This window comes from Haliaeetus albicilla, chromosome 10 (genome assembly GCF_947461875.1).
Source record: "Haliaeetus albicilla chromosome 10, bHalAlb1.1, whole genome shotgun sequence".
In the NCBI taxonomy this organism is placed as follows: Eukaryota; Metazoa; Chordata; class Aves; order Accipitriformes; family Accipitridae; genus Haliaeetus; species Haliaeetus albicilla.
Window position 1 is genome coordinate 42,326,225 of NC_091492.1, and position 27,771 is coordinate 42,353,995.

Consider the following 27,771-nt stretch of genomic DNA (forward strand, 5'->3'; position numbering starts at 1 on the left):
GATGTCGTCCTCCCCCCCTCCATATTCAATTCAAATGTAGTTTCGTCTTTAAGTCAGAGTTTACTTAAAGCAATTACGTGTCTGCTCGCTTGGCTTTTATAAATTACTACTAGTGATTATGTTCACTGTACGTTTGGTTTCAGTACAGAATGCCTGGATTTCTTCACCTTCTGTTAATAAAATCTTAAATTATTTTTATTTTTTTTAAGCAAGCTCACGTTCAGACAGTAAAATTGCTACTTTCTTTTTTTCTTGGCAGTGTTGGCAGCCACGCTGACGGGCATTTGTAGTCAGTGGTTAGGTCCTCCTGGAGATAGCGATCTCAGAGCATGCATCTGGTCCTTGTTTGAACTCTGTTGTCATTACACAGTGGATCCTGTGGTGTAACGTGTCCATAGCATGTTGTGAGACTGTTTTGCTGTTTGACTGGCTCTGTGTGAAATACTCCAGTGTGGCTGTCCTTGAACCGTGTGGTATACTTGCCGTGTGTTGGTGGCGATCATCTGTCTCTCAACTCGCCCCCTAAAACCACACCAAGTCTGCTGTGAGTCAGGGTGATGTTTTATTGTGCATTGTGTTAACTTTTTTTTATGCTTGCGGAAAGGGCACTGTGGCTTTACTGCTGCTGTTTGTAGCTCTGAAAGCTTCCCAAATGAAAATAAACAGAAGAGATCCAGAGTCAGACCACCCTTCCAAAGACCCAGAAATACAAAGGTGTCTGCTTTTTCTTTCTTCAGTTTTCCGTGACTGAAGAAAGAGGGGTAGACTGTTAGTGAAGAGCCTCTATAAATGGGGATTTAAGGGCATGCCTCTGCTGTGCCAGAGAGACTGATCTAGCAGATGCTGTGTGGAGTCCCTGCACCTCTTACAGACTGGGCTGGGCATCAGCCCCTGGTTCTTCTCTTTACATTTTAACTTCAGACATTTTCCTCCTTTCCCCAGTAAGTACTGTCATCTTTCCTAGACATTTTATTTTCTTGAGTTAGGGTGAGCTTCATCTGCTCAGAATGCCTTGATAAATCAACAGATTTAACGCTTCCTCCCCCTTCAGGGTGGAACACACATGGTATTTCTCCAACTGATGCTTGATAAAGGCAATGAGAAGCAAGAGAAGAACTTTCTAAATATCCTGTGTGGTTAGGGGAATCATCTGTTTTAGAGGTAGTGATATGTTTTGATACTCTCATACTGAGAAACTAAATGCTCAGAAATAATTTTCATACACTTGCCTTCGTTCTGAAGGAGTCTTATGGGAGTTAGACTTTAAACACTGCAGTGCTTTCGAACAATTTGGGCCTTTCGGTTTAAGTCATTACGAGCAACATACAGACATATAAGTAGCTGCTATTATACGGTAGATTTCTTTGTTCTCTATGATCACCTCCCACTCTGCTTTCCTCTTGCTCAAAGGTGACCTGCAAATGACTTTTAAAAAAAAATGGGCTTGCCACTCTTTTTAGCTTCATAATGATGTGTGAAACTAGCCCGAAAGGCTTGAAAACACTTTTCTGCACTTTTTAAAACTTCCTGTCAACTCTCATCTAATTTGGTTTTTTTGCTATAGGGCTTGTGGGCTATTCTCAAGGTATTTATTATTAGCTCTTGCATCTTAATTCAGTGTGCAGACCTGAGGAAACCAAAATATTAATTAGTAATGAAAATGAATAAAAGTTAACAAACCGAAGTCTTAAACAGCCTGAATAAACCCCTGCCTTACTTAATTGCTTAAATTTCACTTGTATAATGGCACAACTTTGATAGGTTTCTCCCTCCCCTCCCAGTGACTGAGAGCCTGGATGTAAAACAAAGCAGTAAGGCAGAAGGTAAAAATACTCGCCTTTTTCCTTCAACCTTCCCCAAACCTTTTGTGTTCTCTTCACTCATTCTCATCATTGTTAAGAAGTAATAAGTGTCAGGCCTTCCTTTTTTCAAGTGAGTCACCTTTAGGAGGGTTGAAAACAGCATGACATCATGAGTTCAGAGGGGTCAGATGACAAACTACCGGAGTTAGGTAGGGTTGTGTTAAGTGACAAACATGTTGGCTTCTCTGTCATCTTGTGAAAAAGAGCCTTTCAGGTGAAACCAATAGTAGAAGCTTGATACTGACTCTTTGTGAAAGATGCTTTTTCAGCCTGCCTGACCATTAAGCTATTGGTTTACTTATAGGTTTTGCTGGATGCAGAGGAATGCGTTATTGCAGTGAGATGCACTATGTGCAGTGATGCCCAGTATTCTGAAGTCACAGTCATTATTTTTGAGCTTGTAAAGCCTGGTTTTCTACTGAGGCCAGACAAACCCATCCTTCTTTCTAGTAAACTTCTTGAACACTTCATTTTTACTGTTTTCACAACCTACCAGCCTCTGGGCTGTTGCCATCAGTGCCTAGAGTTCAGGTGATACTTTTCCTCTCTGCTGTTTGCAGTGTGCTGCAGTTTGTGTTCCTTCCAACATGTAAACATATCAGTTTACATCATCTTCAGATGTTGTTTTCTTGCCTGTATCTGAAACTGGAGCCATTGCTTTATTTGTTGCATTATGTGTTTGTCCTTTGTGAAAAAAATAGGGCTGAGGGACCAGATCCTTTCCAAATTGCATCATAATTCCTCTTGAATTCTTCTGAAAAAGATATTATTTTTTTTTTCTCCTGCCATGGCAGTAGCCCTAGGCGGTACCCACAGTAATATGTTTCCTTGGTCAGAGCAGCTGGCTTAATTAATGGGACTGGGCTGATGCAAGCCACTGGAACCTTGATCTAAATGATGGGAGATTCTTGGCCTTAAAAAAGAAATTACTAGAGACAGTTTGGCTTTCTCTAACTTCTGCTTTTGTAAGTGTTCATTAAAATGTTTTGCCTACCATATAACCCTTCGGCTTGTTTCTGTTCCCTTGGTATGACATTTGCATGCACTTAAAATTAATAAGAAGGTGAGGCACGCAGAAGTGCTTAGGATGGTGAAATGTTCATTTTGTTACAGATAACAATGATAAGCTGCAGAAGAACTGCATGCTATCTCCAGCAGCTTAACCCACTTTCTAGAGCTATGATTTCCTAAATAAGGGTTTAAGAATGAAGGTATAAGCTCTCTGCAGCTCACTTTCTGTGAGTGGTCCACAGATGGACGTGGGTTGATGAGTTGGAAAGTCAAGTTCCCAGCAGAAGAGTTTGGGAACTGATCGTAGGGATGCTCAGAATATATTTCCTACATGTTAAATCTTAAAGTGTTTCCAGATCCGTTTTGGTACAAGTTAGTCACTTTTTTCATAGCTGCACTCATATATCAAGCAACCCAAAATAATGTTTGGATGAAATCAGTGACATTACTTTTCTACTTCATGTTCTTCTACCAGTGTTAGGGTTGTTTCAAATGCAGGTTTTGGTTTACCCACCTCTGTTTTTTCTTGTATTTTATGGTGTAGCTTTCTGCCATGCTATGTAATAGCAGAAAATTTCCTCTTTTCTGTTCCATTTGTATTTCATTTTTTTTGTCATTGTGTTCTATTTATATTCCCTTCTGCCATATAAAGTAGTTCTTTACTCCGTTGTTGCTACTAGGCTTTTTTTCCTGAATCCTTCCCCTAAGGGATCCCATAGCCAAGCTACCTGTCAGTTATATATGTACTGGTGAAATCGGTGTCTCTATATAACTGGAAATGAGAACACAGGAAGGCTTGGGAACTTTTACCTCTTTCATCCAGCCTTACTCTGTGAGGCATCAAACACTGTGGTAAATGTGTTTAAGCGGTCCATCATTATCCCTCACTTCAGAGAGGAGTTGTGGGTCTTCATGTTGAATATAAAGAAGGTAATAGAATCTATGTAATTTCAGTATTGTGTGTTGCGATTGAGGTATCTTCCAGCTTGCAGTGTTTTTGATGAAGAGTTTCTTTGAAGTTGAAAATTATGAATTACCACTGTCTTACTTGAGTCTTATAGAGAAGATGAAGCTTAGGAGCAATTTGAACCAACTTACAAAGGCGGTTGGACTTGGGTTTGCATGTTTAATTGGACCTTATTCTTAGGCCTACTGATGGGGGTCACTGACTAGATACCTTAATTAACCACATGAAGTACTGGTTAGTTGCTTTTGGTGGAATAAGGATGAAAGGTCCAAGATGCTTGTTGCAGCAAGACAATGCAAAATACTCATTATTTTTACTTGCTTATCAACAGGCATCGATTTAAACAGAGCTGTAGCTAGAGATTGTTACTTGAGCAAAATTCCTACTGACTTCAATAAAATGCATTGACGTTGTAAGGACTTTATAATAAGATCTTTTGAGTATTAACAGATGGTCACTGACTGCCTGAAACAAAGTTGTTGGGTTTTTTTGTTTTGTTGATCACCGCAGGTATCTGGAAACTGAACAGACTTTGCCTTCTGGAAATCAAACCTGACTGTGAAACAAAGGGGTTTTTTTCTCCTTCCTTTTTATTTTCTTGCTGCAAATTCTTTGGAGAAAATATGGAAAATGTTAACTGATTTCTGAAGTGTCTTATCAAAAGTCTTTGGTGTTCAGACCAACTTAGTGTAGTAAGACTTGCCCTGGAGTGGTGTGCTTGAGGCAGCTGACAAAATGGACTGACACCAGCATCCTGTTTCAACAGAAACCCAGCAACAGTCTAGTTGACCCGCTTGTTTGAAGTGAAATTCTGCAGTGCCAGCAGTAAGCAAGCCATGAAGGAAAGCAGTTTGTCTTTGCTGCTGCCATGGACTGAATGAGTAGAGTCTTGACTGTTTTGAAAATGTTCCTGTTAACAGTTTTTCTTTTGTGTATTTGTCAGTTTATATATTAGTTGCAGTTGTACTTTGCACAAACACTAATTAGACAGCCATCAACACTCAGGGCCAAAGGCTTACTAACAATGCAACTGTGATAGCAGTGTCTTAATTGGTTGAGTATAATTGTCATTAGGCAACGATAAAGACATCTGGGGCTCTGGAGAGAGATCAGCCTCCCCCTCCTCCTCTTCCCCAAATTTGTTCTGGCTATTGCTATCCAACACAGTTGAGCTTTTTCAGATGAGATTCTGTGTTTTGACCAGTTTCCTGATGTTTTTCTCCTTATGAAATCGTCTGCCTCTTCAGCACCACTTCATTAGAGCAGTGCCCAGCCTCCATCTCTGCTTCCTCCCACATGTGCTCTGCACTTCACCACCTGCTTCCCAGCCATTGTGGGACATCAGGAGCTTTTAACCCCCAGCTCCTTCTCCTTCAGTCTTCTGCTTTCACTCATGTGAGAGGGCATGAGGAAATTGTTCATCTCATTATGACATTACTGCCAATAAAAAGTAGTTGAAATGCTTTTGATTAGCAAGTAGGTATTTTTATTACAGTATGTTTGTAGATACCATATGAATTTAATTTTTTTCTGTTTCTGTATACCATATGCATTCCACCTATTGTTGCTCCATTTCAGCAAGGTTTTTATGCATATCTGTAAAGCTTAAGCTGAATCTGCAGACTAATTCTTACAGCTATATACATATCTGTCGAGAATTGCAGAACTGGCTTGTCAAGGAGAAGTACAGTTAGAAAAATATAGCTCTTATCTTTCTCCTCCTGCTACTTCTCATCTGTATATGCTGAAATGCTCAGAAGAACAAGAGCAAAGTGAAATGTAAGTCCATCAAAGAGGCTGAGTTACTTGGGTGGAGAATCTCTGTTGAACGCTAAGAGAAGGATGTCTGTGTCTGGTTAATAGGGAGCAAAACACACAGACCCAGAGCTGAAAGCCAGGCACTGTGTGGATGAAACACCTTGGAAGGCAGCAGGGCAGGGGGTATCTGGAGAGGGGGAAACTTGGTGTTGTAAGCAATAGTCTTTTGCTTGTTGCTCCCTGTTGTGCTTGGGAAAGCAAGGCTTCATTTCTAAATGAAGTAAATCAGGTATGGTCTCCAACGTGGTTGTGGTTTTTGGTTTTGTTTTTTTTTTTTTTCTTTAAACTTGAGAACTCAGAATTTGTAGGTTTTGGATTTGGGGTTTTGTGGGTTGTTTTTTTTGGTTGGGTTTTTTTTTGGGGGGGGGGGGGGTGCGCAAGTGGCTTATATTAGATGTTGCAGTATTTATCTGCCACTGCAATAATCATCTCATTGCACCCACCAGGGGGAAAAAAGCAGCAGCTGAGTGCTGTTGGTATTATAGCAAATAGAATGTGCTCATTGTTATATCAAAGAGAAAAGTTTTTAGGGTTTTGGGTTTTTGTGGGTTGGGGGTTTTGGTTTTTTTTTTTCCACTCCAGCAGAAAGCTGTATGGGCCTTTCATAGCCATCTTGATAGAAAAATCAGTAACTGAAGGAGTTCGGAGGACTGTGCCTGTTCTGGGGCAGAAGACTTAAATCTAGGGTTCTTTCATTCAGTAGTTGGTAATCCAAACTAAATTTTCATGGCAAAGTGTAAAAGTTGTTGTGGTAGGAAATGAACAGAAATACTGAAATTATCTAGAAATAGGTTCTGTAAAGTGCAGCGTGTTCTTCTCTTCAGCTATCTATATTGATATGGCAGATTTGCCAATTATCTGCAATAAAGCAGCCTTTTTATTTTTTTACAGCAAGGCAATGCTTTAATAGTTTAAAAGCCTTTTGTTGTGGTTACAAATTGAAAGTGTGTTGCTCTTTACAACAGCATTAAAAGCGGGGAGTTGAACCATTAAATTTTTTAGTTCTGAATTGGATTCGTCTGTGTTTGAAATTCTTCCAGTTCAGTTCTGGTACAGGCCCAGTGGATGCTGGAAACGGGCGTGCGGTGGTGATGGCCAACAGAGCGTGTTGTCAGCTGAGGAGATGGTTTATGTCTCCTGTTTCCCCATGCTGGTTCCCTGCCCAAACCTAGACCTCCACTTATGTTTCCAGCATGGTCTTGTAACATCTCTCCAAATCCTTTAGGTTTGCTGCATGGGACTGATTTGCTGTCGTGCTGCACTGGGAAGGATGTGAGTGGTGTTGCTGAGTGAGAAATGGGGTGGGAGAGGTACGGGAGGGGTGGGGGCAAAGATGCCTTACTGCTCTCCTCCCTCCTCTTCCCAATGAACGTAAAGTGCTTGTCCTATCTTGCAGCACGCTGGTGGGATTTCTGGACATACACACATGAAGGTGGGGTTTGGTGGGTGCTTGCAGGGTTTTCCTGGCATGTACGGTGCTCCCAGTTCTCTGTCATGACAGAACTGGAATGAGAGCTACGGCCAGGATCCTCTTACGGGTTGTTCTGTAGTATCTGTCTGAACCCACTGGAGCGTACCTGAGGTGCATCTAACAAGCTCTTGTGTTCAACAGGTCCTTGCTAGGGGTAGGAGAGCAGCATGGCTTCATGGTATAGAAGTGACAGCTCTTCAGCATGTACCTGTCCATCACTGGTGAGGAAGAGGAGGCTACAGGGTGGTCTGATGCGGAGCCTACTAGGCAGAGACAGTTCCTGCACTTAACAGGTCCCAGCACAAACATATCAGAATTAGAGTCAAATTTATTTAAAACTGATAGAAGAGTTTGGTGGTTCTGTTCCAGTTTGAGCTTAGCTGTAGAGGTGGTTCAGGTGGTTCTTCAAGAACAAAGAATGGTTCAAACTAAATTTTGACTTGGTTGAATTCTGAGATAAAATTAATTTGAGCACTTAATGTGGTACTGTGATGTTGGATCTTTAATTCCAAGATTGTGGTCCATGTTATTTTTCATGGATGGTAGTGTGTCTTGAGCCCTGGATCACTTGTGTTGCATGCTATGTAGAAAAACCAAAAGCAGTGTGCTCAGAGAAGAGACACAGGGCTGGCTAATTCTCTATTCTTGTCATTCTGTTTTCTCTATTTATTGGTCTTTCTTTTTACATTCCTAGACTGGACTGTGTGAGAGCGAGTATGTATGTGCACTAGGAGGAGATGCTGTTCTTCCTTGCTTATTTGGGGAGGAAAATGAATATTCTGTCACTTAGTTCTGTCAATTCTACCAGTATTTTATGTCTCCCTCAACTCACTTTTCAGGGTCACTTAGTGACAAAAGAATTTTGGCTTCCCCCTTGGGAGTAATCTGCTATTCATCACAGTTAGGAGAAGCTTGAAAACATGACTCCAACCAGCCCAAACATAAAGGGAAACAAAAAGCAGCTCAAAATGAAAATGCTTCCAAAATGTTATTTGTGTCCCTTGTTGAAGGGGACTGCAGCAGATCTGTGCAATTGCCTGTCCCATTGTGTTTTACCTCCAAATTTTAAAATGTATCTGAAATGAGTACTTTTCAGGTTTGTAAACTATTTGTTATGGACTAATCTGGACTGCTTGTTCGGTCCAACACAAAACATTTTGCTTTGCTTTGGGGAAGCTTCTTTCTTGATCTATTGTTTTTTAATAGTGCTGCTATAAATTGGAAACGAAAGCAGGATTCATGGGGGGATTTGGGCCTCATTTGCAGAAGGAGAAAAAGGGAGAAGTGCTGTCCCAGCCTATTCTTTCATTTTCTTCTGTCTTACCATGTAAAGCACTGAAGAGGAAGCCAGGTGACAAGGACACAGTTCTCCTCTCCTCCTGATGCAGCGCAGAGAATTAATGTGCATCTCTTTCTGCTTGGCAGGTTTCACCGCCCCCCTCAGGCACTTTAATTAGTTGTATAAAGTGGAGCATTTTCACCCGGAGATGTTGGGAGTAATCTGCTCCAGAGTACGTGTAACACTGCTGCATGGTACTCCCCAAAGAACTGGGTAACCTGAGTTGAAGTCCAACATCTTCTAAACCTTTATTAAGCACTTTCCTTCACCTCCTTTGTAAATAACTATTTTCTTACTTTCCTCATAAACATAGGACAGCCAGATTTCTAACTGGTAGACCTCTGAGGCTTATAAGAATCATTCTTTTGAAATACTTTTCCCCCAAAAGTCAGGATGTAACAACAAAGCTGACAGACCAGGAAGCATCCTTCATTTTCCAACAGAATCCAAGTCTCAGCTATGGTAGAGAAAGATATCTGAGACTGTCTGACAGTGTTAACTGTCACAGTTCTGTCAAAATTTATGTTAAATAGTTATTGAACTGTTCCAAATAGCTCTTGAACTGTGTTCTTTGACCAGTCATAGAGGGAGCTTCTCCTCTACTTTGCGTGCAGTGGGTTTCTTTTTTGCTCTTTAATAGTATGTTGTGTGCCACAGGATAGATGGCACAGAACGGTTTCTGTGGTGTTTGCTGTGTAACAACCTTCATTCATTTAGATATATTCAGTATTATCCGAGAAGTTTAGTTCTATTTTTTTGTTTTCTCATTGGCAAACTGTAGTTTGATCTTAAACTATAGTTTTTCTGATGTTTCAGCAAGAGAGCCTTCTGCAAAGAAGGCAGCACTGCCTTAATTCTAAAGACAACACTTAACTGTATTAATAAATTAATTAGTCTTTTGAGATGTAGGCAAATCTGATCCATTGATGAGGCACTAAGAAATTTCTTCCTATAAAGAGCAGTAGTTTGGATGGGTGTATGTGTATGAGTGCTTGTATGTACATACATAAATGTTCTGATTGAACAGCCTTTCCTTGGCACAACCACAATCACAAATTTTTAAAGACCGAAGAAAAACAGTTTGAAGTTTTGCCATAATGTAATTTAGACTTGTTACTGACTGCCTTCTTTCCCTTGAGCCCAGCTGTCCTTGCATTCTAGTTGTAAAGCTAATATCAATAGTTTGTAACCTGTGCTAGCTCAGTCGTGTCATTCTTGTAGCTCCGATTTACCTGGCTGTCTTAGTAGGCTTGATGCTACATTCAGTAAATGGGAATAAAATGAGCAAAGTTGATGGGCTTGTACACAGAGTGTGTAAACAGGAGGAGAATCACTCTAGGAGCTGTAAATTGTGTTTTAAGGCGCTTTTTGTTTCTTCCTCCCTTCTGCAGCTACCTCTTTTTAGATGTTTTGGGATGAGTAATAGCCTTCTTTTCCAGATACACATCAGGAGAAGTGAGGTTGTGGGACACTCGCACCTGGGACTACACAGCCCCCATCCTGGAACCAATGCATGGTCCTGGTGATGCTGGACCTCAGCCACATGTCTCCTTTGTGAGGATAAACAGCTCTCTGGCTGTAGCAGCTTATGAGGACGGTAAGTAACCACAACTCTCCTCCCTATTTAAAAAAAAAAAAAAAAAAAAAAAAAAGGCTTTACAAAAATGAAGCAGCTGTGCTCAGCTTTTTGTGTGTCTGTAATCCTGTACATACACACACACGCACACACTTGCTTTTATGTGAGAAAGTTGGCCAATAACCCTAAATGCATTAGGAGGTATTGGAACATAGCACCCATTAAAACTGATGTTTATTCCTACTGGAACTGCTACACAAAGCTTGAGTGCCAGGCTGTAGTCCAGCCAAACTATCTTAAGCAAATAACTTGTTTTGCTATAAAAATATTAAATATTCTTCCACCAGCCTTCTCCTCTGTCCAAAACTCCCCTGGGGTGCTGTGAAGCTTTGTTATGGGAATACTGGTAAACTTGCATGTCTGATTAATCTGTGTCCTCTCTTGCTCTTGGCGTAGTGTACGGATGCACATTTTCTTAACTGAAGTATTGGTTTGCAATGGTGGGTTATTATATACTTTGATATAGAGAAATAAAAACTATGACCTAATATTTAATGGAACCCTAATAAAATCCTGGTTATATGCATTGTTTTAAATATACTTGGATGTTTATGTAATGGGCAACAAGAGCCAGAGCCTAACCGTGCATTTACTGGATGTGGGAACAGCAACTAAAAAAGTCAGGTTTGGATAGTGCTGGCCAATTGTGATCGTAGCCTGAGTTGCTCAGGCAGAACTCAACTCCTGTCATCTTTCTTTAAAATGTATGATTTGACACTTAAAAAAACCTCTCCTTGGGTATGAATAAAGAGTATTTTTAAGTTAGGGAGCATTGTACACATACTATCTTTGATCCTGGCATTTCTGTGTGTGGAAACAAAACCGAAAATGGGTAATCCGAACAAAATCTCTAATCCATATATTTTATTTTAGAAGTAAATTAAATGCTTTATATACGAAAACAACTGTTTTAAGATGATCGCCACCCTTAGCTGTTTTTCTAGCGTGGATCATGCTAAAATGGATTTCTGTGCCTAAGAATTGTTGATAGGCAATTTTTTCTGACAACAGCAAGTCTGGTATTACAGAATACTTATTAATATTATTTACTCGAGTCATAGGAAATTATAACACAGTGATAGTTTTAAGTGTTGTCTTTTTGTCCAGTGTGCCAAACAATGACTAGCAGAGGGTCTTTTGTTTGTTTTCTAGTCTCCCACTGACTAATCTTATAATTTGTCTAGGGGTTTTTTTCTGTCATATTCCTTGTCATCAGTCCTGTGTGTGCTGTGACTAAACTAGTTTGCATAAAGCTCGGCGTCTTTTATTCTTTTGGGTGGAAATTTTAATGGGCTCTGTGATACGGCAGTTACTCTGATTTGAGAAGCCTGGTCAGAATAGATTAGCTTCTGTGTGACTAGGGAATTATAAAGACTGATTTTAGAAATGTTTACTAACTGGAATCTGAAAGCGTATATTTTCAGTTTGGTGGAGAGAGTTATTTTAAACTCGGGGAGGGAGAGGATGACTTTGAAGATAATATGTTTGATTGTTCTTTGTTGTACTTTTCCAGCTTCCTTTTCTCTTTTGTTTGTAAGTTTGACTAACACAGAGAAACCATCTGCTAGTGTTGGAGGTGGTGCTGTCAGGCAAAGAGTCTAGACTTCTCTGTCGAATCCCTGGCTAGCAGACTTGTTCAGATAACATCAGTTTCTCCCAGTTCAACAGAGCTCACGCAGTGATGTCCTTGGCATCCGATCACAGGGAAGAACTAACAGGCAGATTCTGCTTGCGCCGTGCCTGCCTTACAGCACTGTTTTGCTGGTTCAGTAGTAGCAAATGCTTCCCAAGGCATATGAAATGTAGCAAGGAGAAAGATTTGTCTTACTGGGATGCCTGCATCCAAAGTGAATTGTAACTCCATGATGGCACTAAAGAAAAATTGAATTGCGACTTCTGGTGAATGTTTCCGACGGCGTCAGCCTCTGAGAAACAAGCTGCAAGGAGAGGTAAATGAGAGAAAAATGTATGGGGAGAAAATGAAGTTCCCTCCGCCCATGCCAATGCTCAGTGGGGGCACTGTATGTACACCTGGGGCAACGGGACTTGGCAACTTGATCCACAGTTGTGATTTTTGAATTCCAACCCACTGGCCTCATATTTCTTCTGCCTTGTTTCCTATTGTCAGCACTGGCAGTCCTCCAGTTTGATTTTACCACTAATTGTGTTGCACGTTACCGAACTGAAATGAATCAAATCAAAATGCTTTTCCTGGAGCATTAGATAAAGCAGGCGAGGGTTCTGGGTAATGAGCAGATGCTGCTAATGCAGGGACAGTAGAGGCCTTGCCAGGACTCCATCTGCTCCATGCTTGCCTGACTTTGGCTGTGAGCCACAGCTTTTGGGAAACAGCAGTCTACTTTAGCCATCAGTCTCCACCCCCCCCCCCCCCCCCAGCCTCCGGAGTCTCATAGTTTGACTTGAAAACAATGTGCTGCAACAAGAGAACATACTTTTTTTGGTTTGTTTTGATTTTTTTTTTTTTTAAATGCTGTGCTTCATACTTGTGTAGGCATGGTGGGGAGGTGCTGCGCTGCTGCCCTTCATGGTAATGCTTTGAGACCCACTGGGAGGAGTTAGTGGTGCTTCACAAGTTGCAGAGTAGCAACATGGAGCAAAGGAAGGTGGTTTCTGCAGGGATCAGAAGCGCTCTTGCTTGTTAGCAGGCTCCAGGAAGGGAATTTTGGCAGTGCTTCATTCTGGGACTGGAAATCTGCTGTCTTGTCCATTCTGATGCCCTTAAAGCTGCTCGTGGGTATTGTCCCTTCTGTACCCTCTTTGCAAAGACAGAAATGGAAAGATGTGTTTGGTGCCTTCCCCTGAGTGCCAGGACATGCTGTATGGTAGCAAGAGCAGGGAAACAGGCTGGCTCGGATAAAGAAAAAAGTTTTTGAAGAAAACTGCACGTCGTGGGCAGTAGTATATTTATTCCCATCAGATAATGTACAGGAGGCTGTGGATGCAAAACTCTTGGTTTGGGTAAACAGCCTGTGATTTCACATCACAGCCAGGGAAGTCTGCCTCTCAAGACTCAAGTCCCCAAGTTGGGAACAAAATACAGACTTTCTTGTCCTTGCCTTTTCTGAGGGACTGTACGGGGATGGTGTCCTTTGGAAATCTCTGTAAGAAGAGTGGTGGAGATAAAGCCTGACAACATTTGGTGGAAACTCACGTGGTAATGGTAATGTGAAGACGTGACTCTGAAGACTGAGGTCTAGTCTCTCGGTGTTTAGTACAGTGAGCAGCATGCTGTACCTGCTGAAAGTTGAGAAACAACACTGCAGTGAAAATAGAATGTAAAATTTTAGTTAATGAACACCAAGCATCTACTAAGGTTAAACTGGCTGTGTGTTGGTGGTCCCTCCAACTAGAAATGTTTTAGGGAGAAAGTTGAAATTCAATGTAAGAAGTTTTGAGACTTCAGGCCGGTGTTCATTTCCACCTGTGTATTTCGTCTACTGTTTGTACTTCACAGAAGTATGATGTTATCTGAAAATTACAAGGAAATAAATTAATATTCCCAGCTTGGAGGAAAAAAATACACATAAGAAGTGTTTTCAGCATGTGAAAAAGAATTTTATTTTGTTTAAATCAAGATAGAAGTGGCAAGACTGCAACTCACAAACAGGAAAAACATCATGTAGATGATGTGAATTAAGCAGCTTCTAGCCTTTCTGTGGAATTGTGTTTAGAAGCTGAAGTGAATGAGCATGAAAACCATGAGCATGTCCCGATTCCCTGCTCTAGCATATATAAAAATCTGTCTTTGCTTTCTTTTTTTTTTTTGCAGATAACGCACGTGTAGATTACTTTACATCTTTTTCTAAAGCTGACAGCAACTGCTAGCTGCATCATTATAATGTGGGAGAGCTGATGTAATGGGTCATTAGGATCTGAGCGTAGGATCTTCCTTCTGCACCAAAAGACAGCTCTCCCTCCACTTAGCCCAAGGTTTTGCTGTTAGCAGGTAGCACGAGCGGGCAGCTGTCCTCTGCTGTGGCTGGCACTTAGAAGGAGCTGTGACATGCTGTATTACACCAGCGAACGCAGCCAGTATAATATTTACAAATGTGATTTACTGGTTTTTGCCTCTGTGTTTATGCTGCCTTTCCCTGTTATGGGATTAGAGTTTTATAGGAAAAGAGATACTTTTTTTTGTTGTGGCGAAAGTATTGCCTTTTATACCAGAGAGAAACCTATGTGAAACAGATGTAAAAACCAGCTGCTTTTGCAGGATGTCTTTTGTGCTTCCAGCTGCAAAGAGGGGAATATACTGGAGACAGGCACTATTAATGGACAACAGCTTCCTGCCATTCACCTTTAATATAGCAAGAGATGTGCAAGACTGGCTGATGCTTACTAAAATTGGAGTACAGGCGGGATCAGCAGTGCACTGTGTAAGGCACAATAGACTCATAGTTAAACGTTTTATCCAAATACCTTACAATCTAGAGTGAATTGCAGTAAATGGACCTTTCATCAGGCAACATTTCAACAATATATTGGGTTAGAAGTTACAAACCTGAATTCTTTGTACAATCTGGGCCAAAGTGATAAACGAGGGCTGGTACAGTGATTGTAATGTCAAGTGTCAGCAATTGTACCATCTTCATCAGCTTCCTGCACTTAACTCATTTCCTTGAGCCAGGATGAAATATAAGCAAGCTGTAAAGTCTAAATAGGTTTGAGGAGTTATTGTTAGAGTTCAATTGGAATAATCACAATTGTGGTGCAGATTTTAGCATGCTGTGAAAGTATTGCTTATAACTTTGATTTAATGACTTTCTAACACATAAGATTACAGTATTTTAAAAAAAAAAGAAAGAAAAGATACTGTATGCTTGCAACCTTAACTTCACCTTAGCGAAGATACTGCTTTGGAAATGAAGTACTGGTCACTGCTGGAGGCAGGAAGATAGACTATGTAAAGTAGTGATCTCATCTGCACTGGTAAATCTTATGCCTAATTTTTTTCTCTGTTGCTGTACTAATAACTTTAACTGTAATGGTGGCTTTTTTTTGCTCTTACACAAACATGATTGACTGCTGCAAAGGCTTGCACGCTAATAAATACATTCTGTATTTCATGGCAGAAAAAGCAAAATATTCTGAGTAGCACTTCTAGATCTAGTAGTAGCTCTACCTATTGATAAATACAGTGGAGTGTTTGCTTTTTCTATGTAAAACTTGATAATGTTTTCCTGCTGTCATACATGAATGCATACACCTGTTTTGACAATAGCGCATTTCCACAGAAGGTCCTTGCACACAATGGTTGAAGCTTCTGACTGGTAGCAAGTAACAAATGATGGAGGATGTACGTATAGAATCGTACACTCTTTTGGAGGAGGGGAGAAGTAAGGGGGACAAGCAATACTTTTGCAAGCAAATAGTTGTTCAACCTAATGAAAGAAAATGGTATTTCTCTTGCTCTTTGCGTTCCTTCTGAACTCTCCTTTTTACTCTTTATATTGTGCTCCTTCATTAAACAGATGTTAACTTGTGACCTTACAAGTCGCTTGTTTTTTTGGTATTACCAGGGATGTTTTCACACCATGTTGTGCATCAGGTGTTGCACACGCCGTGTTTGCCTGATAAAATTTTCAGATATTTTGGACAGATTTTGCAGTTGAACATCTGGTTAAAAAAAAAAAAAATACCTGTCTCGAACTGATATTGCATGAGCCATTTTCGCTGTCTTCTCTTTTTGTGATGTTTGAGATGCAAAGCCACTGTTGTTGTTGTTGTTTTATTATTATTATTGCCCAAATTTAGGGAAGAGAGTGCTGAATTCTGAGTTTTCTAGTTTGCTCGCATGGTCAGAAGAGGGTTCTTTGACTTGAATATTTTTTGGTATTTTGGAGCACTTTCATACGTGAACACACTCTGTTAAAAACAGTGAAATGCTCATCACAGAGATGTGTAAACAAAAGACTTCACTGAAAGCAAATCAGCTTCCTTTTTCCCCTTCACAAAAGTGGTCTTTAATTGGGATAAATGTTCTGCATAAAAAAGTTGAAAATACTCCTGCCCAGAGGAGCTTGGCAGCAATATTCATTGTCTGATTAAAAAGTCTAGTTCTAACATCCGCGATCTGATATCACTACAATCTTTTATCATTGATGTTTGCTGGTTTAAATCAGCCATCCTGAAGATGAGACTTCACACATTCCCTTTGTTTTAGTTTGGAGCCGAGGACTCGCTGTGAAGGCACAAAAGTGCCGCTGCGAAGCCTTTGCGTGGGGCAGCCCAGGCTGCGGAGGGAATTGTAGCCTGTGCTGTCCGTTTCTGTTTGTTAACTTGTTTTAAGCGTAAGTGTTTGATGTGAGCTAGCGTTCTGTTTTTCAAAACCAGTTCAGCAGTTATTTACCTTTTAAGCAATTAACATAATTACCATTATGCTAAGAAGTAATTTTGGGAAGTTCTGCTCTGAGCCCTTATGACTCCATCGGGACAGTTTTAGTCGGGACTTATCTTTTTGATGGAAGCCTAATTGCAGTTTTGGCTTTGTGTAAACAAACGGAGGCGGCTAATTGTTTAGGCAAATAGCAGATTAATTTAAATATGCATCCCTAATAAAACAAAAATGGTCCCCATTATGGTACTCATTCCCATGGCGAGGAATATAAATATTCAGTGGGAGTGCCATTAGACAGGGATCTTAAGGATTATCTGCATTATTTCACATTGGTAGCACTTTCCAGATACCAAATAATCTTTACAAAAGCAAACATAAATCAATTTAAACTCATTTAGATACCATTTCACTATGTGCAGTTTCATTACCACACTCTTGCTTCACCTCCTTTGGGACATGGGAGGAGTGTTTGCAAACTGGCATTGGTGCCCGTCCACAGCTGTCTGTCAGAGCTTTTATGTCTCCTTTTGAAGGAATAGCTACCATTAATCATTTCATCATTAATGGCTATGCTCAAGTAGAAGGAAGGCTTCTCTAGCCCTGTGTATCACATCTGAAGATTGCTTCTCCGTTAATTCAGTGCAAAGGTGGCCCAGAAGTCTCCAATTCTGTCTGGCCCTTCTGTTCTGTAATACACTCCTGATTGCTTCAGGTTGCTCTTACTCAGATTATTGCTTTAATGTACCATGCTTTTAAATAGAGTATCAGTGATCTATACCAGGAAAAAATGCAACTGCAAATGTGTTGTCTTTTGACTTATACTCTTGTATTCTTTGGGATTTGTATTCTTTAGCATTTTGAAGTCCTCTGCATTTTCTGTTTTTCCAGAGCATCAGGATTAGGAGCTTTGCTGCTGGTTTTAAACTGTTAAGAATGGTATTAAAATCCCTGACCTGATTGCAGTGTGTGCAGAGCTTCAGGTTCTTCACTTTAAAACTTCTCTGTGTGCAGCAGAGTGACTTAAATTTGAATGTGGGTTCTTCCTCACTATTTTTTTGTGGTAATTGAGGGCAAGTATATAGTAGAACAAGAATTTAGGTATCTGTTTAAGTCTGATCTTCTCCAAACATGGAAATGTGAGAGAAGTCAAGCAGTCTTCCTCAAGGTAGATACCATCGTTATCTGAAAGTCAAAGATTAGGAATTACTTACAGAGAGCAACAGAGCTTCTAATGCCAGAGCACATAATTTTGGAAAGTTTCCTCTGAACCTGTTGTGTGGTGCTATGCAGCATCCTGAAGTTCTGGTTTGCTGTCCTGCAGTCTTTTTTCTGTGTATTAACTTTCTCCATTACAATGCTTTTAAGCTTACATCTTTAAATGATCTTTTAAAGTTTTATTAAATTCTAAGATAATGCATAGCGATTACTTTATTATTTTTTTTTTTATACAGGAATTGTTAGTGTTTGGAACCTGATGTTTGGGCGGGAGCCAATCCATCGTTACCAGCACAATCAGAGGATACAGGCTTTAGCTCTTGCTTCAGAGGGTGCAACGGTAGCAACAGCATCTGGCTTTGAGGTCAAAGTGGAAAGCCCTAATGACAGAGGATTCTGGCAAACTACGGCAACATTTGAAATCCAGAAATTGGTGAGTCTCCAGGCTACTCAGCTTCATTCCAGGAGCTCCTGATCCACTAATTATTTTTGGTATAGTTGAGAGGGATCTTAGAAAAATCTTACAAGAACATTGCCTGAACTAGATAACAGCATTAGCAGCTAGAGGCTATGGTTTTGAAGCAGGTTAATGGATGAGCCTTTCATCACTGAAGAGCAAGGGTGAAATGCTGGCTTAAGCTACAAGTGAAAATGAATAGAAGTCCATATGGTGCAGGAGGTTGGCTGTTTTTAATTACTTTTTTTGTCAACACTAAACTAAGTTGGCTCATTTTGTAAATCAGTTTTCTCGCGTAGAATTGGAGCTAAAACTCAAGGTCTCATTCCAGATCAACGCTATCTGATTAATTCTGAGGCAGGATATTGCAGACGAGCTAATAGTATCACTTGTGAAGCTGTAACTAGTTGTGCAGCTTCTTTAGGTTGCACCTTCTGTCACTGAAGTTTTGAGACTATTTTAATTAAAAATTCAAAGCTGTCCCATTCTCTGAAGCTTTATTATGTCTCAGAGTATAAACATTTTTTTGAAAGGGGGAGGAATTGCATAGGAATAAATTGAGTCTTGCAGCTTCTCTCCTATTGCAGGAAGCTGACTTTTGCACAGCTAATGGGTATGAAGTTGCGATTTAACCCACTCTTGATTAATCCCCTCTTTCAAAGCTAACTCAGCCTTAAAGTACTTAAATAAACAAAATCCCCAAACATTTTAAGAGGTTTCCCAGCAAAAATGTTAAAACACTACCACGCGCTCCATTGTAGTTGGATCCATTTTACTCTTGCATCTTGCTTGCTGTGAAATGTCAGTTTGCCACATGTGAAAGACGGACACTCAGGACACTATGCTCTCTTCTAAGTTTGGGTTAGAAATAGCTGTACTGTTCAGGAGTTTAAACCCTTCCTGTGGTGAGACTTTTCAGCCACATCTTAACTGTTTACTGAAATGGGAAGAGCAACGTCATTCTGGTCTTGTGACAGAAGATAGGGGAGCTGATATTTGGGCTGTCCTAGAGTCATGTGATGACTTTTCTGTTAATTTGGGGTATATATACATGATTGCAGGGTAAGCGTCAACTATTCCATGTTAGTTGCATGAATGTGTTGCCTCTTCTGGAGTACTATATTCACATTCTAGCCACAGTGCTTGCTTTGTGTGCTTTAACCTTATGGTTTTCTGCTCTTCATCTGAATGAGTCCGTTAAGTCTTGCTCCTTTCTTTGATGGGACATTTTGTTGTGTTTTGTTGTAATGTGTTCTGATTAGGTTTTTTAAATGAACTCATTCTAAAGACTGAGCTAGCCTTCATCACAGGAGCTAAACTTGCAAAAGTCCAGAAATAAAATCGATACTTGGTCTTTGTCTGAAATTAATCCATAACTGGGATGATTCAAGATAGCTGATAACCACACATCAAGTAGTGTGTTCAGTTTAGCCTGTGGCAGTAGCGATGTAAAAGAATTTTTGGCTCTAATAAAAATAAAAAGTCTGCTCTTTTTAGGTCAACTTCCTTAATCTGGTTCCAGATGTTATGGGGAGTCCAGTGACCGTAGCAGCTGCAGAAGACATTGTCTATCTCCTGAAAACAGAAGATCCTGGCAAAATTCTCCATTCTGTCTATGGTCAGCCTGTCACATGTCTCGATGTGTCTGCTCATGAAGCAGCCTTTGGGGTCAAAACCTTTGGCTGGTTATTGAATGAGCCCAACCAGGTATTTAATTTTTTTTTGGTAAGATTTTTATACCTTCATAATTAACAAAGGAAAAAATAGTTCATGCTACTAACCATTTCTTTTCCTGCTAGTCAGCTTTTGACAATGGAGGTAAGATATTCTTTTAGTGCAACAATCTGATGCTTCTATTAGTGTTCTTCTAGTGGGCTGAGGTAAGGGATTATAGTTCAGCTAACTGGGTTCACTGTAAATATTTTGCATTCTCTGCTCCTCAGTGAATCCCAGCTCGTTCAGCTGTGTGCTGCGTCAGTGGCCCTCTAGGGGGAACTCGCCTCAAAAAAACCCTGAAAAAACTAAAAACCCCAATAAACAACCCCTGCCCCAAAAAGCCAAAACATCTTTCAGCCTTTCTGATGAGGGCATCCTGAGCAGCTTGTCAAGCCTTGTACATTCAGATGTGCAATCTTAGGAGGATGCTTCTTCTTTTTGTGCACTTGAGTATTTGAACTAAGTTACTTCCAGTTTGGTGGGGATGGTGTGACTGTTGTATTAAAGGAAGCTAAATGATAATCATGGGTTTGAAGCCCCCTGTGACACAGTCTGCTTCTTTTATCAGCACATCTTAGCAGTGGCAGGGTAGATGAAAACCAGACTGGTTTTGTAACCCTGCTGAAGACTCATAGCTGAGGAATGTAGCTCTTCTCAAACTTCTCTGCTTGCAGGAGGGGCTCTTTCGGGCTTGCAGACCCAAATAGGTAGCGTAAATAATTGTATTTTGGGGGGGCTCAGAATCCTACCTGAGATCCCAGGTAGCTGGTGGCAGCAGCCTGCTCCTAGACACAGCCCATGCCAGGGCAGGGACCGAGCTGCGGAAAGACCTGTTTCCAGATGCTTTGAGAAGACTTTGTGTCCCTTTCCAGCATCTTGCCTAACTTTTCCACTCCCTAATTTAATTCCATTTTTTGTGGTTATACTTCAGGCATGTGATGGGCTATCAGAAATGAGGGAAGGAGAGTGCTTCAGGCAGGTGGAGAAAGAAGCAGGAGGTGAGCACCCAGATGAGCTGTGGTCTGTAGTGTAAAAATGCAGTGTTTTCTTTGGCAAGCGATGGGAACAGGAAAGCTTCATTTAGGACTACCTCTGTGTTAGGAATAAATGTGTCCAGCTGCATCTAATTTCCCCTTAAAATTCACGTTCACTAGGGAAATGCTGAGGCCACCATAAATACCTCTAGGGTTGAGAGATGCTGCGAGGCCATGCTGTCTTTATTAATTCCTTTGCTGTCCTAATCCAATTCTTTTCCCTACAGAGGTGGGAGGTTAGAAGGTAAAATTGCCTCATTCGGGGGCATTACATCGGTGATCGCCTTTGTGCCTCGTAAAGGAATAGAGAAATCTACTTAGACCCCTGAGCGTCACTCTGTAAAGCCGGACATATTTCCTAATTTAGTTCTGAACTATTTGGCATTTGATGGCAGATTGTATTAAGCAGTGCATCAGCGCGCATCCTAATCAGGGAGATGGGACTGAAGTCGTCCAGACGGCTGGGGTGTGTTTGACAAGGACGCTTGCTTGGCATTGCCGCACCAGCTGACATCACGCCGGAAATTAATTACTAATGTCTATTATGATAATTATTCACCTCGCGCAGACGTGAAGGGACTTCGCATTGGCTGATTACACTGGTCACAAGTTGACAATCTGTCTTTAGGAGAGCTTTCAGTCTCAGAAACGTAATGATGAAGAATTCCAGCCCCGTTTGCTTCTGGCTGTGTTGCTGTAGTGGGAAAGCTGTGTTTCTTCTAGGTTTGGGGTTTTCTTTGTTTTTCCTGAGGGATATTTTTTTTCTTTAGTGTAAGCTCACAATCCTAATGCTACTGCCTAGTAACGTGCTTTCTGCTGAAAATATAGTTAGAGAAACCATCTTTTTCCCTCTCTCTTTTTTTAATCATTGTCTAATTTTAACCAAGTTTGACAGCAAAGTAGAGATCTGAGGCATAAATTTTGTAGGAACTTTTATGTCAGAGAGGAGAAAAACATCAAATCTCTGGCATAGACTTGCCTACTGTTAGGTGACAGACATGCATGCAGGAGAGAGAGGAGAATATAAATGCTTCATCTGTGAGAAGTTCAACTTTCACTTTATTTAGGCATCAGACTTAATGATGCTGTTTCTTGAAAGTTCATCTGTTTAGTGCTCCTGGAGCTCTTTGTTTTATGTTAAGCTAAGAGAAATTTCTTAAGTAAGGGTTATTTCAGCTGTATTAACTCAACATGGAATGTACTATTTTCCATAAATTCCAAATTCTTGAAATACTGAGGTCTCTCTTCCCATCTAGGCTCGTACATGGCTAATAATATAGATCAGCTTATGAACCACAGGGAAAACCCTAACCCTGGCTTTCCCTTTCAACCTAAAGTGGTGCTCATGACATCCAGTGGACATGCCTTGAAGGATGGTGTCTAGCGAATAACACATTACCCTGTGTCGTGCAGTTTGGTGCCCTGTGATCTCGATGCTGCAGCAGCATCACAAAGTCTTGGCATTCACCTGCTTGAATTTTGGGTTTCAGCATTGCATGTAAAATTAAATCCACAGATTTAAACTAGAGCTGGCTTTGGCCCTCTTCCTGACAGGGATATAAACCTCTTAAACAGGTAGCACTATAACTGTCAGGATTAACATCATCTGATTTCTGATGCAATTATCTTGCTGATTGTAGGATCTCACTGAAGCTTTTCTCATAGTTGGTATATTTATAAGCTTGCCTGAATGGACCATCTGCTGTCAAGTAAGTCTGGTCTCCTACTGTAGCTTCAGGTGAGCTCTCTTCTGATTGTGGATTATTTCTTGGGAATTTATAGGTGCTTTATTCTCTTGGGGGGGGAACAAACCCAACTTTCTTCTGTATTTACAATGTAGTTGAAATTTTTTAACATATTCAGCAGTTCTTGGTGATAGAAGATAATCAACATGGGAGGATTTGGGGGTTTTTTCCACCCAAGAAACTTCATACAGCATGTAAGAGAATTTTATTTCAAGCTCGTGGGGCTGAAGAACTCTGTTACATGCATTATAAGGCGCAGTTCAGAGTATGTCTGTGGGTTTGGTTGCTTTGCGCACAAACAAACCTTATTTCAGAACAGGTAGATGGGGAAGAGAGGAGTGAAGGGAGGACAGTAATGATTTTAGAGCCTCCAACTTAGGAACAGAAGGCTAGGTATGTTGAGATCAGATGTCTTGGGAGTTGTTTGTTATGCTGTCACTTTTTCATCTGTTTTGAGCTGGTGATTGGCTTGTACTTGATGAATGGGTTTCAACATCACCTGTCTCTTCTCATCAGTAATTGAAATACTGCCTAGTTTTGCTCCTGTATTTAATATTTCCACAGAGTTCTTCAACTGCTTGCTAATGTGAGCATATCCAGTAGAATTAACCACTTGAAGTGGATGTTATGAACTAATAGTAAGTGAAAAACAAATTTTAAATAATCCTTTAAATTGAATTTCGTACTCTACAGTCTCTCTTGGATGATGTATTTAGGTCATAGGTTACACTTTTCTTGCACCTTATTTTAACTAAAATCCTCCTCTAACTGGTAAGCTTGCATTGTCTTTTCTGGTGTTATAGTGTCTCCAGTTCTCGTGGAGTTCCAAAGACTTCAGTTTTTTTTTTTAATCTTGATTTTTTTCTTGTTTAAAAAATTTGGGTTTTTTTCAGTTTTGTTAACCACTGTGGCCCTTATAAATAGTCCAGCTTTCAATAAACTGGTCTTTATGAACTCTTGTCTTCATACCAGTAGAAGGGCAGGTCGTACTGAATTTGAACATATGGGACTTGCACGAACGTTTTGCTTTGCGGAGCTGTAGGACTGTAGGGTGTTACAGATCTTTGAAGGTGAAAGGTGTTTTAAATACCTTTTTCTTCATAAACTCTTTGGTACCATGTAGGAGTGACAGAACTCTTTCTGAGGATCTGAACTGTGTAACTTTTTATAAGTCAGGCATTGCAAGAAATACAGTCCAGCAGAGAGACCAGAAGTTTTCCTTGCCTAAATTTTGCATGATGTATCGATTAATCCCTCTTGCTGAAAAGTGACAATCATCCATCTTGGTTTTTTCTGTGTTTGTAAATGACCAGAAATAACTTTGCAAGTTAAAAAAAAAATAAAAATCCCTTTTGTATTGGCTAATGTTAATGACATTCTTTTTTTTTTTTTTCCCTCTCCTATTTGTACATTAACGTGAATACCTCAACTTTGGCACAGCTGCTTAGGTAAGCGTCTCAGGTTTTGAAAATACAGCTGCTAGGATGTGCCATGAGTATTCAAGGTGATAATCTATGAAACCAAGAGAATTCATTGATGTTTTTAAGAATTACCTTGGCTTCCTTTTCCCTGTCCTATCCTTAGGTTAGGGAAAATGTGTTTCTGGGCTAGGGCTTGTTTTTTAGTGAGTGGGTGGTTCAGTGGATAAACATACTGTCCTTTCGTCTCTGGGTACTTGAACTCTTACATCAGTCTTCAGCCACAAGTCAAATGAGTCTGGTGACCTCATTCCAGCTCCTAGCAGACATCTGTCCACATCACAAGCCCATCAAGTCTGGCAGAGTCCTGGCCGCTGGCAGCCCGAGCTGGGGCAGTGTCCAGTGCTGGAACGGCAAGGGTTGCAGGTGCGTTGGCAGAATTTCGTTGCTGAAGCTTGTGCGCTGCCTGCCTGCACAATGCTTGGCTCTCCTTCTTGCTACCAGCTTGGAGTCTTACTTTTTAACTGCAGTCAGATGAAAACTTAAAAGGAAAAACCAAACTACACTTGTCTCTAGCTTTATGTGTAACTTTCACGGCAGGTGTAGGTATTTGGAGGATTGGGTAGTGTGCGTGGCTGGCTTTTTTTGCTGCTGGATTTGCTGCAAGCTGTTTAGACTCTGTTATTTTTGCAGTCCTCTGTGTGGATCTTGAAACATTGCTTGAGGCTGCTTGGTGCAGCTCAGCGCATGCAAAATAAGAGTTCTCATTTGCCAGCGTAAAGTCACCTTTAGGATGGCATGAAAGTCAATTTTCCACATGCTCGGAGGAACGGTTGTGTTACCAGCTTTACACAATGACTTGTATCTGGCAAGAACTTGCAAAATAGTCTCTCTGGCTGATTGTCAAAAATTACATCATATTGGAGTAAACTGCTTTTAAATCAAACATCCATTATTCATGTATATTAACTGCTTTTTTATTTTTTTTTTTACTGGCTGTTTTGTGTATGATTTACTCTTTTTCTTTCTCTCTGATTGTCTGTCTGTCTCCCTCAGCTGCTCCTTTTAAATCTTAGCTCATCTTTAAATTTATGGAGCCAGAACACTTATCTCTGTGTACAAGTATCAATATGCTGACCTTGCATTTGTTAATAGTCAAATTTTGTTGTTGTTGTTGCAGTGTTATGTGCCATATTTACAGAAGGCAATTCAATACATTTGCACTGGGAAACTGTGCCCCTGAGGCTTGTAAACTTTGAAAATATTCTTTTTCCACATCCCTTTAGAAATAAAATTCAAACTTGCAGCAGTGTGTACCATATGTTGTACTTAATTTGATGACTTCTGCTGCAAATGCATATGAAATAGCCTTACCGCTTTTGTAGATACCCTTTGAATTGAATGGGTTTGACCTGAGCGAAAACCAGATCCCTTTTTATTCATGATGGACTTGAAATTTCATGACCCTTTCTTTTGTTGGCAATATTTGTGTGTATTCAGACAATGTTTTTTTTTCTAGTTGGCAGAAGGATGGGCAGAAGGAAAGGGGGAAAAACATAATCTGAAAATAAATGCAGGTTCTGTTCCCAATCTTGCTGCTTGTTCCTCTGCCTCTTTGAACATCTTGGATTTTTTTTATTTTGATCCTCTGTCTCTAAAATGACAGTTAGAAACCTCTAAACTAGACAGTTCTTTCTGAGAAAGTGGTTCTTTAATGTGTCCTGTGTGCTATTCAGAATGGAAGAGGATGTAGGTTTTGAGTGTGGTTTTACAGTATACATTTTGCTAGTATTTATGATACTCTGTTCAATACTTCATCTAAATAAGAACTAAATACACTGTATATACGGAGTGCTTTGCCCAGTTCTGAGAGACAGCTCAGTTTTTGCTAGCTGCGCGATGTGGTAACTTTTGACAAGAAGCAGAAATGTGATTGCAGAGGGAAACGAGCTATTTCACAAAGCAGTTGTCGCTGGCTTTCAGCCAGGACAGTGGGTTGAACACCCCTGCTCTTGTTGAAAGTACCACAGGCTCTTTGATAACAAGCGCTTGGGGATTTGTTGTTTTTAATGTTCCATCCAAAAAAGACATCTCCAACAGCACAGGATCCCAAAACACCTGCTGGGGTATTGGACATGCATGGAAGACTTCCATCAACAGCATTTCCTTCAGTTCCTTGGTTTTTCTTGGAAGTATCTCAACCAGAGTACATCGACCACGCTTGACCTCACTTAGCTGCAAGATGTAACAAAGCTCACAGCTTAGCTATTCTGACTGCAGAGACTTTAATTCTTTGTGAATTAATTTAGTCGTCTTTCTTGAGTTCTTGGACAGCATTTAAAGAGAGTTCCCCGTACCCACTGCTCTGCAGTTTCATGAAGTACAGTAACTTTTCCTTTCTTCCTCTGCCTGGTCTCATGAATTTGCCAGCTTCTCGGTGCATCTATCCGAGAACAGTGGCCACAGGTTGAGACGTGCCCAACTCTCACAGTAAAGAGGGAAATTAGTCTAATGCACTGCCTTAACAAAAGAGAGAGTATAAGCATGAATAATTAATACCACTAGTCTGTGGCAATCGGATAAAATGAAGTCCCATTTGCTCAGCCTTATTAAAAGAGGGAGAGAGAGAGAGGGAGAGATGGTAAAGGTCGTTAAGGGACTTGTAACATGGAAAGAATCGCCTCTGAGATGGATAATGTGTTTTCTAATCTCTGTGGTCTTTAACTAAACATAATGGTAAAGGTACTCTGGCTATTTCTGGCTTGTTGAATTATTAAGCATTCTGGGAGATTGCTTGGCTCTTATCCAATAACTTAAGACTTTTTCATTTGAACAATGTTAATAGGTAACACTTTTTATTTTGTGTGTTAGATCCTGGTACATCTGCACAGAGTATTTAATGCTTTTCCTCCCTTGTGTCCCCAAAGTCCCACTGGGGGAAGGGATGCTCGTTAGTGTGTTATCCCAGGGTACTTCATTTCACACCCAAATGCTCTTGGTTCACTTACCTTCAGTTCGGTACCTATTAGGTCACTGGTCTTGGGTGTCCATTATAGGATTATAAATATCTTTAAAAGGGTAATCCCTTTGCAGCGTGCATTACAGGATTATAAACCTCCTAAAGATCTTAGGCTTTATCTGCCCTTTAACATACAGGCCCTTATTTCAAGTCCCTATTGACCAGGTATTCTCATTCTTTTTCTCCTTGGCCTTTGTAAAGAAAACCCTTGTTGCCTTGGGATTTCATAGGAGAGCTCATCAGAAGTGTTCCAGCAACTTCAAAATTGTCATCAGTATGCTTTTAAAAACCCTGACTTAAAGAAATTATTATTCAGACTCAAAAAAAGCATTCTGAGTTCTTTTTGTTTCTTTACCTATCAGTATGTCAGGATAAGGTTTTAAAATTCATTTGCAGACCATAATATTGCTCAAGACAGAAGTTGAATTTAAAGATAGGTAAAACCTGGATACCGAAAATCACAAAGAGACTCTTTCTTCCAATGATAGGGCTAATTGGCTGGAAATACATACGTGCATTATAAAATCTTAAAAAAACGCAACCCAACGATCTCTAAAAGAATGGAGACTGACGTGAGAAGAGAAGGAATTGGACGGAGTGGGAGAAGATGAAAAGACAAAGGCTTTTCTTCCAGTTTTGTGGATCTAAACCTTTATTTTTTTACAGATTTTCTTTCTTAGATGCAAACACATTAACTTGGTGACC

At 40.3% G+C, this 27,771-nt stretch overlaps 1 protein-coding gene across 1 annotated transcript in view; it reads left to right on the top strand.

Moving 5' to 3' along the window:
* The window catches only part of FBXW8 (F-box and WD repeat domain containing 8), a 53,155-nt gene that overhangs the window by 15,989 nt on the left and 9,395 nt on the right, over positions 1 to 27,771 (top strand). Inside the window, exons 5-7 of the mRNA XM_069795324.1 lie at positions 9,908 to 10,065; positions 17,914 to 18,110; positions 19,632 to 19,841. Of these exons, the coding sequence (XP_069651425.1) occupies positions 9,908 to 10,065; positions 17,914 to 18,110; positions 19,632 to 19,841 (565 nt within the window). The remainder of the gene's footprint in view (positions 1 to 9,907; positions 10,066 to 17,913; positions 18,111 to 19,631; positions 19,842 to 27,771) is intronic.